This window comes from Neolamprologus multifasciatus, chromosome 18, assembly GCF_963576455.1.
Source record: "Neolamprologus multifasciatus chromosome 18, fNeoMul1.2, whole genome shotgun sequence".
Taxonomy (NCBI): domain Eukaryota; kingdom Metazoa; phylum Chordata; class Actinopteri; order Cichliformes; family Cichlidae; genus Neolamprologus; species Neolamprologus multifasciatus.
The window spans coordinates 2282828-2300354 of NC_140456.1; the positions used below are offsets into that span (position 1 = coordinate 2282828).

A 17527-nucleotide genomic window follows, 5' to 3' on the forward strand; every position below is an offset into this window, starting at 1 on the left:
TGGTGGAGCAGCAGCCTCCACTGGATTTCACGTCCCGAGTGGACACGCTTCCTTCTAAAGTGTCACGTGCTCCTTCTTGCATCGTTAACGATACTGAACAAAACCGTCACGTTCGGTGCCGCACGTGCTTCCGGCCGTGGATGTGGGCTGTTTCAGGTCCACGACCTGCCGGAGCTTCTTTCACTGCAGCCTTCTGCAGCTCAAGGTGTGCGTGCGCGCGCGCGTGCGTCAGGGGCGTGGAGGTGGAGGGGAGCGTTGCGTCCTCTCACGTGACCAGCCCGCCCGTCCTCCCTGCTCTCGGTCCGGATCTCTTTGTTGTGGTTGCAGCGCGTCTGTGAGCCGGAGCGCCCCGCTGAGCTCCGTGACGGATCCACGACGCGCGGGATCGTTTCAATTGCGGCGCGAGACAGACAGCCGGATCCAGCCGGTGCAGCTCGGTCTGCCTGAAGATAGAGGCGCGGACGCAGGGGGAGGATGCTCCCTGCCCGGACCAACTGGACCGCCTCCCACACTTCCTGAACGCGGATCCGGCGAGCGTTACCCGCACATTCCTCCACCTTCCCCCCTCTGCGCTCTCCGTCAGCGGGGCACAGTGTGAGCCAGCCTCCGCCTGCTGCACCCGGGATTAAGCTGCGCTTTCCACCTGAACCGACATCCGAGCGCTGCGTCCCGCCGGCGTCTGCAGGTCGGATCGGCTTCTTCGCGATGCTGTCAGGCCCTGCGAGGCATCGCGGGCGTCCCGGCGGGGTCGTCCGGTGCCTGGTGTCCGCCTGCCTGCTGTCTCTGCTGCTGGAGGCTCGGGGGTCGTATCCTCAGAGCGGCGAGTGCAAAGGCAAAGGAAAGGACTGCACAGGTAAGACCTCCACCTCCTCCACCCCTGCTGTAAATCAGCCTCTGTGCTTTGAATAATCCTAATCTGTGTGCGCGGGTCTGTGTGTGTGATATTCCCGTGGGCACGTCTCTGTGATTCCGGGACTTGTTGGAGCCGCTGCTGCTGTGGTGACCTTTGAATCTCACTGGATCCTCATTGTCCTGCGTGTCCGTGTCTGTTGGCCTGTTTGAGCTTCGAGCTGAAATATGAAGTCGGGTTAATGTTCCTGCTGCTGGGAGTCCGGTTAGTCTGCGAGGCTGAATTTAACCTGCTGTATCCACACATTTATTCCTAAAGAGCTGTTTACGATCTCACAGCTGATCCCAGTTGTATATCCGGTCCATGTTGTCATGATTGGATCCATGTGGAGGCTTCTGATGATCCGCTGCAGTCACTTTGTGGGTTGTTGTTGTTTTATTTTTCATTTAATTGAACTCAGAGTTTAGATTTAACATTTTTATGTTAAGACGTCTCTGTCTCAAACTTTCCTGCTGTTCTTTTGGTAAATTTGGCCAAACTGTTGACTGAAGCTCTTTCCTCCTGTTTCACAGTCCGTGTTGAGTCGGTTTTATTTGCACATGTAAAGTTTCAGAGGGTTTCACAGACACGAAAACATTAAAAATGGGGAAAAACTAAATGTTCAAACATGCACAAACTAACAAACCTGTAAGAAACCAGAGCTAAAGACCGACGTTGATGAAGAAACCGAGCAGCTGATCTGTTCTGCACAGAAACAGGTTCAGTTATTGACATAAAAACAAGAATCAAATGCAAAATAAAATGTTTTAAGAGCACCTTGAAATGTTTGGCACAGTTTGCTTCTCTAATGTCATGAAAACGGCAAAAGCTGCATTTCTAATTTTTCTCAGGGAGAAAAGCAGATTTTAATGAACTTCTCCAGTTTGGGATTCATGATTTTAAAGTTGCTTATTAGGTGAAAATGCAGCTTTAAAACTGCATTTACAGGAACATCAGCAGAGGCAGGTTTCAGGGGAGCAGTTGGGTGGAGGAACCCCCCACGGTGTCACACACTTCAGTTCTTATATTCAGTCTTTACGTATGAGAGGAAAACACAGCGAGGCTGTCAGTCGGCCTGTGTCACATTCAAATAATTAATCTCTGCTTTTCTCGTTTAATACAATCCCTGCTGACTCACACATACACATGATTTACTCTTCTGTCCTCTTCTGTTTGCCTGGGACGGCAGTCGGGTACCAGCTCTGACCGATGTGAGCCCACTCAGTTCAGTTTTAATGCGTCGGACACTTTTAATATACAGCTTCATATCGCAAGATAAATATCAGAGATGGCTCCGGATATCTGAGTCCCTCTGCTGTGTTCGAGGACGGTGGGAAGGAAGAAACCTCCATCAGATTCAGGCCAGGGAGACGCAGCTGAGAGGAAAGAGAAGCACGAAGAAACTCCTCCTTTCCACAGCATGTCTTTATCCTGTCTTCCTTCTCTCACCCCAACCAATCACAGCAGATGGCCCCGCCCCTCCCTGAGCCTGGTTCTGCTGGAGGTTTCTTCCTGTTAAAAGGGAGTTTTTCCTTCCCACTGTCGCCAAAGTGCTGCTCATAGGGGGTCATATGATTGTTGGGTTTTTCTCTGTATCTATGAAGCACCTTGAGGCGACTTTTGTTGTGATTTGGCGCTATATAAATAAAGTTGAATTGAAAATTGAATTAAATGTTAACGTTCGAAGTGATCGAAGCTCTGAGGAAGACTTCTGCTCATCTTCCAAACGTTCTGCAGATTTCAAACATGCATCTGTTTTATAAGTCTCAGTAGATCTCAAAAAAGCAAGCAAGAAGGACATGCAGACTTTTTTTCATCTCTAAAGCAAATTACTGAAACCTGACGTGAAATGAACATCAGTTTGCAACAACATCTATAAACTGGAAGAACTGCATCTCACAGCTCATCAGACTCTTCCTCCTCCTCCTCCTCTTTCATTTCTGGCTTCTTCATTTTTGCTGAGTTGCCAGCAGGAGCTCAGGGCCCGTTAGCAAACGTACCTCAGCATCACACTAAACTACTAAGATGTAGAGAATCCACGCCGGTCTCTCAGACGCTGCACAGCTTACATGACTTGAGTAAATGATTAGCAGCGTTCCTGCAGGTCCTTAAAGAGTCTTGTATGTATTAAATGAATTAATCTAAAAATATGGAAATAGTTGGTATTTAAAAGTCTTCGGTCAGTCTTTCAGGCGTCAGGAGAGTCGATCTTATTCATCGTTTTTTCTGAAAACAAGCAGTTAGAGATTTTTTTCAATAATTTACTGATGGGCATTAATATCACACGAGCTAACAGAGGAAACAACGTCCATATTTTTTAAAGCCAAGTTGTCTGACGGTCAAAGACAAGTGGACACGTGAATTCTGTGAAATGACTTTGTGCAGGAAGTGTTTGAGATGCGTGCTCTGAGGCAGCACACGTTTCCCTTTGTGGATGCAGATGAGGAAACGTTTGTTTTAACGTTTTAATACACTCGGCACAGAGGCTGATGTCTCCTGGTTTGTTGGACTTAAAGTTCATGCAGATCTTTTGAAAAACTCCTTAAAAACTCTGAACTCTCTGGCTGTAGGAACCCTGGACAGTCTCATTTATGCATCGCTGCTTTGGCCGGTGGTTGTTTGCACATGGAGTGTGAGAACAAGCTGTGCAAACCAGCTAACAGCAGACTAGCAGCAGAATACTGACTCGTGACTGTGTTACTGTTGGGATCGTTTTGATTCAGGTTCAAACTGTGATGATCGGCTTTCTGGGTCTTCTGTTGGTGTGCGGAGCGTCCGTGGATGTTTTTCAAGTAAAAAGAGTCATTTATGAAAACAATACTACTGAGAACAAGTTGACTGGAAGCTTCTGTTTTTACAAGGAGCCCGAACCAGGCGTGAAATGTTTTATAGTCGAGAAAATTTAAATATTAAAGCTTTAAATGTGCTGCTGATGACTGAGCCTCCAGATTGTTTTCATCATGGAAATTAATTATCTGTTATACAACCAATTAACTGTTGATTATATATAGACTAAAACTGTTTATGAAAGTCTAGTTTGGATGCACTGTTGGATGCTATCACATGTATGAGGAAAGCACCACCTTTAGAAGCACCACAGCTCTGTCATATAATAAAACAGCGAGCTGCGCCTCACGTCCAGCATCCCTGAAACAGCCTCGTCGTGACCTCTGCGGTGAGCGAGCACCGAGCTTCTGTAAGCCTATCATTTACTCTTAGCGTAATGCACTCTGACAGGGATTTTAGTCGATGCTATTTGCAATCGTGTTTGCATCCTGCTGCATCAATATCTAATATTCATGCATTCATTGCACCGTTACTCTGTTCTTCTTCTTCTATGAAATATTTAAAGGAAAAGCGCAGCAGCCATGTAAATGAGTGTTAGCTGTCACTCTGCAATAACCCGCCTCACTCATGTTTTATTAATGAACCTCTGAATTGCTTCTGCTCGGGCCGCTCGCCGTGTTTGCATTAAGAAACGGAGCGTTTTCCTCGCAGACGAGCGCCGCGATCCTCATCAGAACATAATGCCGCGTTCTGCAGAGGCAAATGAAAATGTTCCGAGTCACTAAACAAACCAAATACCTTGATTTTTAGCACGGAAAGCCTAATTCACACAGTCAGCGCTCCGTGCATAACAATAAGCGCGTGGCACAGGACTGAGTGTTGATACCAGATAATAATTGACTGCGCTTCTTTCAGAGCTGGTGTTCGTCTGAAAAACAGAATAAACGACGAGCTTTTGCCGTCTCGAGGGAGACGGAACAAAATGGGTTTTGGCACTTTGTTGGAAGCAGCGTGCAGCAGGGTTTGAAGGGAAAATGCAGCCCTGGAGAAACATCAAGCATTCATAGCGAACCAATATTCTCTGGTACTGAAGTGTAAAATATAAGATGTGGAAAAGCATTTGTGACACCAGCCGTCTGCTGCTGAAGCTTGGAGTTTGGTTTCCATTTGCTGCCGTCGTTTCCAGTTACTTTAAGTTGGAGCAAATTTGGGCAAAGAACGTGGACGGGATGGATGTGTGAGCTGTTTACCGCTCGTATGTATCACACATCCACGTGTTTCCTGTCTGTGAGCTGAATTGGACTGCAGTTGTGGCGCGCCAACGAAGACACACTCAGGTGTTCTTCTGTTAATTAATACCATTAACAACTTGTGACATCAGAAATTCATCTTCTGTGGATGAACTCTGGCTTCTGGTGACGGTGGTCCTCATTCAGCTCGGTGACCTCGGTGTGGAAGCAAACAAGCAGCTCTCCACCAGCTCGGGGTGGATGTCCAGAGCTGGAGGAGGACTTATGTTTGTAGTCCAAGACGGCACAACAGCAACCCAACAAGCCCTCAGAGGAACACGACAAGGACCTGTTTACATCCACTGAACTTTCAAAATAAAAGCAAGGACACTGTCCACTAGTAAAAGGATCGCAACTTTTACTCAGAAGGGGGAAAAACAAACCCCAAAATCAATGATGGCGGCTATCAACATGCAAGGCCGGGCCACCCAAGTCTCTTTTGCTTGTGCAATAAAAGCACAACGATGCAGCGCAGTCCTGCAACTCGACGTTGCACAGCTCGAGTCAGAACGACGGTCGAGTTCAGACACATTATGTTCTCATTAGGACCGAGAATATAATAAGATCCCAGCGGCCTCGGGGTTTCCATTAGAATAGAGCATAAATTAGTAAAATTATAAAAAAAAAGAACAAAAGCTTAAACTGATCAGCAAAAGTTTGTAAGTTAATACAGTTTATTTTCAGTTTACTGCTAATGTTCACTAATTAATAGAGGTTAAGTCGTTCATGTATGTAAAGAAGGTTAATGGGGATTCAGCGCTTCTTTCTGCTAAAGATTACGTCACTTTCTCTTCATGCTGGATGTTGGAACTCCAACATTGCATTATTGTGTCTGCACAGAAGAGGCAGTAAGACCTGTTAGCCTGCATGCACCGAACACGATGGCAACGATGGCTGGAACTGAAACCTGAAATCAGAAAGTTTCCTTCAACTTTCTTACAAATTCTGCGTTTTCATTTGCAGATTCTGCTTGACTGATGATTGTGTCCCAGCCACAAAATGTTCTCAAGTTTTCCTTTGGTTGATTAATCCCTTAAAAAGAGCCAAACTAACATCGGAGCTCTCAGCTGCAAGTCGACTGATTCAAACCAAGATTCGGTAAAGAAACGTATCTGCTGGAGAACACCACGACTCAGTGATGCATTAATCCAATCATCCAGGTTTTTACCCAAACCCGGGTGATTTCTTTTGCTAGTTTGCATTGTTGCTGTTTTTGTTGACATCGGAAGATTTCATAAATAAAAAAGTTAAATATACAAGGTCTGCAATTCCATGACTGAAAAACACACCAACCATAAATAATTACAAAGAGCTGCACAGGAAAAAATGCCAAAAGTTTACTCGTTAGAAGCCTTAAATAGATTTATGAGCCTTCACGTGTGAACGTGGGAGCTGCTGGGGGAGAATCATCACAAACAACAGTCGAGGCTTTGTGCTGGAGCGGGGAAATACCGGCCAGCAGTTTTTCTTCATATTTCAAATATATTTATTTTCACCGGTGCTCCCAGACTGTGGTGGAGAACGTTTGCACCCTCTCTAGAGCTGATGCGAAGAACCCTGGAGTGCCCAGTTTTTCACTTTTTAGAGATGTGATTTATGCTGATGCAGCTGTGAAGGTTTGAAAAGCAGCAGGGAGCTCGAGCTGTGCAGCGATGTCTCGACTCTGTCTGAAGAGAGTAAATGTAGCGTGGCGACAGAGACGCCGACTTTTCAGGGTTCTCGTCTTGTTTGTTCGTTCAGGTGAGGTGTTTGGACATAAAGTCGTCCGCAGGTGAAACGTTCTGCCATAATCGGCAGATTACTGTGAGAACAAGTAAGATCGGCGAGTCTGAAGCTCAGACTTTGAAGTCTCTCGTCAGCTTTGTCCTCCATATGTTTGTACTGTGTAATTTTGTGGCCTACCAACCATTTCATTTGGGATGCTTATTTTTCTGGAGGCACATATGTTCAGCAGACTCCCCTCGCTGTATCCGAGGATGTGGTTTAGAGCTGTTTTTCAGCCAATTAAAGGCTTAAAAGGGCCTATTCTGTTTCTCCTTATTTCTTTGTATATATCTCCTGTTCCAGTCGTGGATGTTCATATTTAACACGGTCAAAGTTTGGAAAACGAGGTCAGTATGAAGGTCTCTGATCGTCCTGAACACTCAGTTTGAAGCAGTTTTTTTTCTGCTCTTGGATCTGAGTGATGTCATCGAGTTAATCTGATGAAGCAGATGTTAGACTTGGTGATTATCTTTGGTGGGAACCATCATTTTGTTCATCTTTCATCACTGAAAATAGATTCACTTCAGTTTCAAATAAACAAGCATCTTTACCTGAATAACTCTGAGCTTTGTATTTGCCTTTTTGAAAATTTCACAATTTTTGCATTCACATGTGGAGGGAAGGGGGAACCTCTGGTCATGACCGACTCTATCAGAAAAATCCTGAAACTGAATGTTGCCCCATCCTCCAGTAAACAGGCTATGACTGGATCCAAGATCGGTGGCATGAAAATGGTTAAATGCTAAACTTCTTTCTGTCTCAAAGTCTGGAACTGGACTTTTAATGATTGAATTTTAAATAATTTTAAATAAATGGAATCGAAAACCCGAAAAAATTCAGCTCTTCTGGGTTCAGGTAGAAATTGTACCCATTAGAAATCCTTGTCATGTTGCCTATTTTATTCTCTACTTTATTAATATTTGCTCGTTCGCCTTTTCTTCATCTGCATTGGTTTAATGGAAGCAGGTGGAGATTTAGCTCCACCTGTTGTTGAACTTTAAATAATCACATAACAACAGTACATGGAAACCTAGAGTTGGATGATTTGTTACCATTTTTACCCAATGATCATCAGTCCAGAAAACTAGCTAGCTAGCTAGTTCCGGTGAAGCTAGCTAACTAGCTAGCTAGCTAACTAGCTAGCTAACTATTGTTGAACCTGTTGTTGAACTTTAAATAATCACATAACAACAGTAAATGGAAACCTAGAGTTGGATGATTTGTTACCATTTTTACCCAATGATCATCAGTCCAGAAAACTAGCTAGCTAGCTAGTTCCGGTGAAGCTAGCTAACTAGCTAGCTAGCTAACTAGCTAGCTTCACCGGATAACAAAAATAACACAAGAAATTGCCCAGAAACAGCCGGTTATCAACAGCTGATGTAGTTCAAACAGAGTCAGGCATCACTTTGCTCTTTATTTTACTGATTTATTCAAAAATATAGATTAAGATTTTGATCAAACTCAGAGGAAATGAGACATCAGTTGTAAATCTGTCCTTCTTGTGTCGGCTGTTTGTAGTCTCACTGTGACTGTGGTCGTTCAAGCTTTAAGTTTGAAACCCGTGGCACACAACAAGTATTTTATTTCTTGGTCAAAACAAGTTCATTCCTGTGGCTTTCTCCAGCTCCCTGCTCTACTTCTTACTTCCACAGTATGAGTAATAAATCTCATACAGTAAAATGGCAGGACTTGGACGAGTGCCTGGACGGGCAGGTGGAGCAAAGAAGTGAAAGAAATCAAACTCTACAGTTATTTTCGCCTAAATGTCACCTGAAAACTGGGGAAATGTCAGCAGAGATGGGCTGTAATTAATAGCAGTCGGCTGTTTCCCGACAGGACGAGGAGCACTTAGTCACGATCTCCTTTTATTTTGTTGGGCGCTTCGCTCGGGCTGAGTCGGGTTATGTTCCCCGACAGCCGGGACGGAGCTCACTCACCCTCGCCAAGATAAATGAAATCATACTGTATAATTTGGCCCTGCGCGAGGCTTTTAAACGCTCGCCTCCTGGGAGATCCTTTCAAAGTCCTCCGCCTCGCCCCACAGAGCGCGCTCAGAGGCTCGTACGTGTGTGCCAGGAAGCGCAAACACGACAAATTTACTTGGGGAAAGTGTAACAGGCGCGATTAAATTTTCAGCAGCGGCTCTGACATGAACAGAGCTGCGGATGAATATTGATGTCCTGTCGATGCTGTTTACTGTTTACACTCGGAGGCCGTTTAGCCGAGCAGCTGATGATGAGAAGGACATCCACCCCTCAGCAATCTTCCTGCCAAGCTGGAGGGGTGGAGGAGAATAGTGACGAGCAGGTAGAGGGCCGTGGTTCAGGTGTCGCTGTGATAATGTCATCAGCGACAGCGGTGAGGCAGATTAATCTTTGGTGACCTGTTTTTCAACATGATAATGAGACGACATGAATAATTTGCATTTGAAATCAAGAACTGACAGGACAGCGTTTCTCGCACACACACACTATAATGGATGCATGTAAATATGTTTGGGTTGTCAGCTTTTATTTTTTAATCCATCTGAAATAACAGTGCTGTCCACAGCTGATTTAAACAATCCCCTCGCTCTTATTTTGAAAGAGCAACTGCTGGTAACATGATATCCAGCGCACTTCCTGTCGGTTTAACCACAGATAAAAATAAAAAAATGCAAAAGTGAGTCGCAGTATATGGCTGCGCAGCTTATGGAAGTAAAGTCTGTGCTTTGCATCTCTTTAGGTTTCTTTGCCAAACACGCGTCAGTGTCTGTGTGCAGCCTCCACTCTGGCTCAACATAAATAAGGAGGGAGGCGCTATCCTGTGATCTTATTCAGAAATTTGCAAAATAAAATATGAATTCTCCCAAAAATAGTCAATTTAATTCAATTCAATTTTATTTATATAGCGCCAAATCACAACAAAAGTCGCCTCAAGGCGCTTCATAGATACAGAGAAAAACCCAACAATCATATGACCCCCTATGAGCAGCACTTTGGCAACAGTGGGAAGGAAAAACTCCCTTTTAACAGGAAGAAACCTCCAGCAGAACCAGGCTCAGGGAGGGGCGGGGCCATCTGCTGTGATTGGTTGGGGTGAGAGAAGGAAGACAGGATAAAGACATGCTGTGGAAGAGAGACAGAGGTTAATAACAGATATGATTCAATGCAGAGAGGTCTGTTAATACATAGTGAGTGAGAAAGTCAGTGATGGATTTACCTGCTCTCAGCAGTTGTAACATTTTCACCTCACCGTGCAGGCAGGTCCGACTTCCTGCTCCACAAAGCTGTAGTTACTTCAAATACTCGTAGGCTAATATTCTAAACAACAAATCTATAACAGCATAAATGATTAATGCACAATAAATTGATATCTGTATATACAGCACCTAAAACTTCAATATAAAAGCAGTAGAGGACATGCTTTCCCCTCTGTAGACTCCTGCCAGCATGCTGCAGGTGTCCCAGCTAGAAAGAGGGAGGACGGCTGCTGTCAGCCTGCGGCCAAGTTTACCAGAAATCTGATTACATTTAAAGATGGAGGCAAACACACAGAGCTCCCCTTTTAGCGTCTTCTTTATTCAGCATCCCGTCGCTGTGTGAAACGAGTCGGGGCGTTTATTTATTTAGACAATAAAAACTTTTGTCTAAATTTAAAATCACAACGATTTTAAACTTTTAACAGTGACAGCAAGAAAAACGACGGTTTGCTTCTCGGGTGAGTCAGTTGGTAGAAACACCATGACTCCTTCAAATGGGCCAACAGCCAACCAATCAGCTTGCACAGCTGACTTACTGTTCCCAGGCTACCAGGCCTTTGATTATAGGCCCGGCTCCCTCCAACTAACATCCGTCACATGAAGGTGGTTCTCCAGCTCGATCATCTCAGGTTCATCAATGTGAGGTATGAGCGAGTTTCCAGAAAAGAGGTGGAGCAGCACGTTTCTGAAATAAAGCTTAAACTACAAACACAAAGCAGCGGAGTAAGACTTTACAGCGTGCATGGTTTTATAAAGAGCTGCATGAACATGTGTGTTTTAAGTGCTTTGAATGGTCAGAGCAGCGCTGCAGCACATTTATCAGCATCACCGTCCCGTCGTTAAGCTTCAGGAAGATCTGATGATAACTGCGTTTTCAGGGACATTGATTTGCTGCTTAAATCAGGTTATTGCTGCAGCAAGAGTTACGTTCTTTCAGCGGGAACTCCGGCAGCCTTTCAGAGTCTGAGAGGAAGTGAAGAACCCATAAAAACAGGATTTAATCCAGTGAGTAGTCACTGGATTAAGTTCAACAAGTTCAACAAACAAACCGGTCTTAGGTTCCCTGTTTTAGGATCATATCACTTTTTAAAGGCTGATAGGATAATAAAATCACTGTCAACTTGCAGCCATAATAATAAAAAAGGCTCTAAGAATCTGGATTTCTTACTGATGCTTGACTGGGAAAGACTTCAGTCTTTAAAAGATAAAGACTCTCTCTTACTATCTGCAGTCTGAGCTCCGAGGGAGCTTCCAGGAATGGTGACGCTGTTTTCCAGAGAACTGATCAGTAGGCGGTGGTTTGTACATGTCGATGTCCCGTCTGGAGCAGGCTGCTGTGTGTCTGCACTGTGTGTGGTGATATACTCCACATGGAAGTATCAAAGGGGGAACCTTGCTTGAGACGTGAATCTTACTGGAACCACGGGAATCAGAAATTTCTCTCTCTGGCGTTCCCGTCCCAGCCTGCCTCTGCTTTGCCTCGAAGCTACCCCAATCAACCAGGCGCCGCCGGCGCCGGAGAAGACGGAGCGGTCGACTGGTGAGACTGAAGGCTGCCTTCTTATGTCCCGGGAATGATCAATACTTTGAGGCGGCCAGATCTGACTACGTCAAACACTGGACCTCCCCGACCATGATCTGTGCACACAGGCCTGCACTGAATCCCTACTTGCAATTATTTTGGTTACCAGCAAATTCCCACATTCATAGGGAAGTTTGCATTCAATTCAATTCAATTCAATTTTATTTATAAAGCGCCAAATCACAACAAAAGTCGCCTCAAGGCGCTTCATAGATACAGAGAAAAACCCAACAATCATATGACCCCCTATGAGCAGCACTTTGGTGACAGTGGGAAGGAAAAACTCCCTTTTAACAGGAAGAAACCTCCAGCAGAACCAGGCTCAGGGAGGGGCGGGGCCATCTGCTGTGATTGGTTGGGGTGAGAGAAGGAAGACAGGATAATGTCAAGGATGCATGGATCCAAATACTCACGGAATATGTGTGAAACAGGGGAAAGTCAAATGTCGTCCACTTCCTGTTTGTGCTACACTTCTCCGAGTCTCAGCAAGTAGTTGGTGAGTGTTTGCAGACAGGTGGGCAGTCGGCAGAAACCAAACCAAAGCAGTCACAGGAGGGTTTTGGTTTAACGAGTCTGCGCTGGAAGCTTTAGTCCTTTTTTATTCCCCACAAATATTTTCATGCAGAAATAAAAACCCTGGGATTAAACTCTGGAAATGCACAAACATCTAAGGATTCACTTTTGGCTTTAAGCGCAGGGTGTCCACAGTTTTTTCTCCTTAAAGTCTTTGCAGAAGTATCAGTTTGAGGCTGACGATGAGGAGCGAAGCAAACACGAAGCTGCATTTTGGGTGATGGCGTGTGTGTGTTTTGGCTGTTTAACAAGCGTTTTATTCCTCGTAATGAAGCAGAAACAAACAGATGATAAATGACAAGATGTTCCTTCTGCTTTCCGTCCCCATGTGAGGAAAAAACAACCAAAATATCAATTTATTCACAGCACAGCAGATAGCAGCAGAAACAACATTAATCATATTTCTGGCACAGACACAATACCTCCTCCAGGATTCTACATATCAGGCAGTTTTAAGTGTTTCCATGCAGATGCTCCTGATTGATGACACGTCTGTTGTTTCATAAACACGAGCGCGGGCAGCGCCGGGAGTTTCTGAGATGATTACACTCAGGACTTGTTGTTTCTGTGACTCCGTTTTTCATGTCAGAAGGTCTTTATCGTCTCCTGGACGATCGCATCCTGAATAAACTCCAGATATTTGAGTTAAACTTTGCTTTTTGTCTCCTAATTTGAATAATTAACGAGTTTAGGTGCGATGAGCCCGAAAGCTTCCCAGAGGATTTTCTCTTCTCCTGAGACACAGCAGGAAGGAGCAGGACCGTCCGCCGGAGTCAAATGGAGAAAACTGAAAATAGATTTTTCTACTCTTTGAGAAAATAATAGCTCAGGAGTTGGTGGGAACATTTCTGCACTTAATTTGACGGCAGTTTTGTCTTTTTGGACAAAATAAATGTCAGAGCAGTCATTTTCTCAGCCTTTTCTGTATCACAGCCCAATTTTTAGGATCCCAAATGATCATGACAGCAGCAGTCGGAGAGCTGACAAGTTGTCATCTGAATTTATGTCTTTTGTCTTTTAAGAGCTCAAAGAGCTGAAAGCTCGAGTATTAAATATGAATTAGAAGTGAGATAACGCTCTTTAGCAGGATGAGAACAAGTCTGAATGCGAAGCAACGCTGAAGAAATCCCTTCAACGTTTTAATGAGCCCCTTAATACAGATTTAGTCATTTATTTGAAAACTCTTGAACTGAAATATCCTGTCAGAATTTTAGGCTTGTTTAGATGAAGATTTCTGTTTTTTAATAATCTGCACGAAGCAGAAACAACTCCGACAGAAGTTTGAGCTTGATGGGCTCTGACTGCACCAGAGATGAAGAGCATCTAACAAACCTGCAGCCGGTGGATGGTTACTGTGAAGCTGACCTCACCAAACTTCACCAAAGTCAGAGCGATGGAGCACGTCTGTGTTTTCAGAGCCTGTTTGTGAGCAGAATTAACTCGATTACCTCAGTATTTATACTGTTGTTGCACCACTGCTGCACAGTGTTGGGGAGTAACGGAATACATGTACCGCCGTTACGTATTTAAAATACAAAATATGAGTAACTGTATTCCGTTACAGTTACCGTTTAAAAAGGTGGTATTTAGAATACAGTTACTTTGTTGAAATAAATGGATTACACGGCGGTACTTCCCTGTTTCATATTGTGGCGGGTCAGGACTGTTTGGGTTTTGTTTGACAGCTACGTTCTGTAGTTCCCAGTGTTGCCAACTCCTCAGTAAGGGAAATCGCTATTGGCTGTCCTAAAAGTCGCTAGAAGTCGCCAAATGATGTCATCGCCTAATTTGCATAATTGGTCATGCTAATGTAATTGTGACCTACGTTGTTGGAGAGAGAAATAACATTGTGGAAGAGACATAAAGCCAGTTAAAAAAAAGTCCTAAATGCAGTTAGAATTTATTTAGAACTACAAATTAAATTTCTTTTAGCAATTATTGTTTTTTAATGTCACAATTCCAACCCTGCTCCTTTATCCAGACCTGGGCCGGCAAAAGTGACCCGAAATAGGCACTCTGGTGGAGTTACTTTGTGTGTGTTTATAAGTAGTTTTAAACCTTGTGATCCACAAAACAGTGTAACAGTAAAAGAAGAACTGACTGCGTTACAGTCAGTGCGGGAGCAGCGGCTTCGCTCATGCGCGATTCATTTGCCGTTTGGATGCACAGGTGTGAACGTCTCCTGCCCTGATAGCAGCTGGGGGAGGACTATCCTCCGCCTGGGAGCGCTTTGGCACAGGTGAGGTGCCCAAGGCAGCACCGCTGCTTGTTGAGAGTAAGAGCGCGTTTTCATGTCAAAAAGTCGTCATAAATAAGTCTCCAGTAATACCAGAAAAAGTCGCCAGATTTGTCGCTAGTCGCTTTTTAGAAAAGAAGTCGCTAAGGGCTCTGAAAACTTGCTAAATGTAGCGACAAAGTCGCTAAGTTGGCAACACTGGTTGTTCCAGGTGGCAGCGTTACGGTTGCCATGGTTACAGGGTTACGCTCTCTCTCTGCGTGTTTCCTGGGTGAGAGAAGCCTTTTTGTTGTTGTGCTAAGCTAACAGGCAGAATGCTACGGGTATAGCTCTAAAGAATGTAGCATCATGGGCAGTGTAGTCCGTGCTGCAGGGAGAATGGACTGCCATACACGTTATGTGTCTGTGAGCGAGGGAGGGAGAAAAAGGAAAAGTACGAGCTGTCATCGAGCAAAAACGGGAGCTGGAAGCATGTAAATATAATAATAACCACTGCAGCCAAGAAGAGAGCCTGACGAGCCCAGTTGTAAGTAAGCTATTAAGACTCGACTGTACACCGTGTTCGTGTTTTCCTCCAAAAACAATAAGTTCTGTTGGAGCAGCCTTTCAACGCCTCTCTCTGTCTCTGCTAGCAAAGTTGACCCAGACAACAAAGTAAAGCTAGTTTTCAGCTACGAGCCGACATGAACCCACCGTATTAGCCAGAGGTCCCTTTACTACGGTTCGGAGCCGCGGACCTTCAGTAACAGTAATAAATCACAGCAATAGTACATTCATGTAGTTGTAAACAGCATGATAATATATTAAGTAATCCAAAGTATTCAGAATACGTTACTCTCATTGAGTAACGTAACGGAATACGTTACAGAATACATTTTGGGGCATGTAATCTGTAATGGAATACATTTTAAAAGTAACCTTCCCAACACTGCTGTTGATGATGTGCTGTTGAGCAGTTTTCTGCTCTGCGTCACAGAAAACTGAAAAGCTTTTGGGACAAAACAAGAGATTCAAAAATCTCATTATGGCTTCTGGGACACTGACGGTGCACAAAATCATCTTCCTCTTAATCAATAAAAATATTTGTGGTTTTGTGAAGCCTGCTGGCAGAGGAACGGACGTCACCCTCCCCTCTGTCCTCGTCACCGGAGGCTGTGAGGCGTGAGAACTGAATGTTCTGTTTGCTTTGACCGCCAACGTTAGACAACAACACAGCGAATGCTTTTTAAAGCCTCCAAAGACCTGCCACTTTCCAGAAGGTCTGCGGAAAAGTATGAAGTCCGGTTCACACTTTGATTCAGGGCTTTTACGTCTGTGACATAATGGAGTCCGGAGGGAGCCGTGAATCAGACCTTCATCTGTCGTAGATCTGCTGTCAGGTCGCATTAGCTGTAGCTGGCTGGATGTCGTCTTTGTGCTGAGTTTGTTTTCTAATTTCAGAAGCAAAAATGTCATTTTATACGACGTTTAAAGTATCAGTGTCTTAACAGCCGTCTTTACAGGACTGAGACATGGAGAGAGATCGTCTTAAACTAGACGGTGTTACCTTTCACATGAAGTCTCGTGCATTTATTTTGACATTATGCTGTAAATTCACGAGCAGTCACCACAGCAGCTCTGCACGTCTCATTTGGTAGGTTTTTTAGGTTGAAGGCCCGTCGTCAGGAATCTGTGTCTGCTGTTGAAGTTTCTGTCCCCACATCATCGCTGACCTGGTGGATGTTTTCAGGGGAAATAGTCCGAGTAAGGTTAGAGGATTGTCTCCAGTGATGACTCGGACCTGTGAGCCCCTCAGTGGATTTGAACTCAGGAGGAAACGGAGCTCACCTCTGCTCCACCGTCTCCCTCGTCATCGTAGTCTTTCTACCTTAATGGTTCCCAGAAGGTGAATCCTGTGTCCTCGGTGGTTGGGCTGCTCCAGTGTTGCAGGAACCACTAATTGCAATTGATTTAGTCAAAATTGAGATCTCGATTATTTAACACAGTTACTTGGGGCTGTTAACTTTACAAACACTGTTCATGTATTGATCTGAAGAGTCTCTGACACTGAATTTCTTTACACCTAAAAAATAAGTCACCTAAAAATGAATTAACCCGTGAGAACCAACCAACACGACTGAAGGTGGACACAAGACCCTCTGTGGGGGAAAGCAGGCGTCTGTAGTAGGGCTGCCACAAACGATTATTTTGATAGTCGACTAGTCACCGATTATTTTTGCGATTAGTCGACTAATCAGATCATCATCCATTATCCATTATTGCACCAGCAGCATCTGCTCTTATATAACTATCATTAGCTTACAGCTTTAAGTGTTTAAGGTCTGTGCTAACTAAAAATAAAGACAAGATGATAGTTTATTAAATTTTAATGACATTTGCAGATTGTTTCAGTGAAGTTTAATAAACTCCTTGGAGTTTAAACACCGGAGTAAATTCTGGAGCATCTCACACTTCTGATAATCAGCTGTCTGCTTGACGTTTATTCAGCTGTGTAAAAACTATAACTTTAATCTCAGCCAAACCGATTTACTCAGGAACAAATAAAATACTGAAAAAAGCCAAACAATAACATTTTAAGTTGTCTAAGTGACTTATATATCATGTTTAACCTGAGTAGTGAAAGACGGCGGTGGGTTTGAAAACGATTTGCTGGGAGTCCGGTGTTCTCACGGCTCTAGTTAGCCTAGCCCCCGGCTAGCTATCGAGCTAGTGGCTAACAGACGTCTCCGAAAACGTCGGAGCGCTTTTGAAAATATATTGTGTCTTGATAAACTGAGCAGATATTTGAGGTTTACACAGCTACATTCTCGCCAGAAAATATGTTAAATGTTTATTTTGTGACCCAGAAAGAATAATAAGAGTAATATTAAAACTAACTAGCTGCCGCCATTGTTGGAAACTGAGCTGGGCTGCACTATGAATTCTGGGACACAGCTTCTTCTTCTTCGGGGTTTAACGGCAGCTGGCATCCTTGTACATGCAGTGCTGCCATCTTCTGTTTCAGTCCGTTATTACACTCTTAAATCCTACTACTTATTCCTGCGTCTTTTGGGATCTTACAAAGCTTCAAACGACGCGTCGACTATTAAATCAGTCGTCGACGATTTTGATAGTCGACTAATCGTGGCAGCCCTAATCTGCAGGCACCACCACGTTTTTATAT

The 17527-nt window shown here is 44.2% G+C and overlaps 1 protein-coding gene across 1 annotated transcript in view; it reads left to right on the plus strand.

The window, feature by feature from the left end:
* Window positions 1-261: 261 nt before the first annotated feature.
* tmeff1a (transmembrane protein with EGF-like and two follistatin-like domains 1a) overlaps window positions 262-17527 on the plus strand; it is a 145484-nt gene continuing 128218 nt past the window's right edge. Inside the window, exon 1 of the mRNA XM_085140902.1 lies at window positions 262-853. Coding sequence (XP_084997028.1) covers window positions 706-853 — 148 coding nt within the window. The 5' untranslated portion in view covers window positions 262-705. The remainder of the gene's footprint in view (window positions 854-17527) is intronic.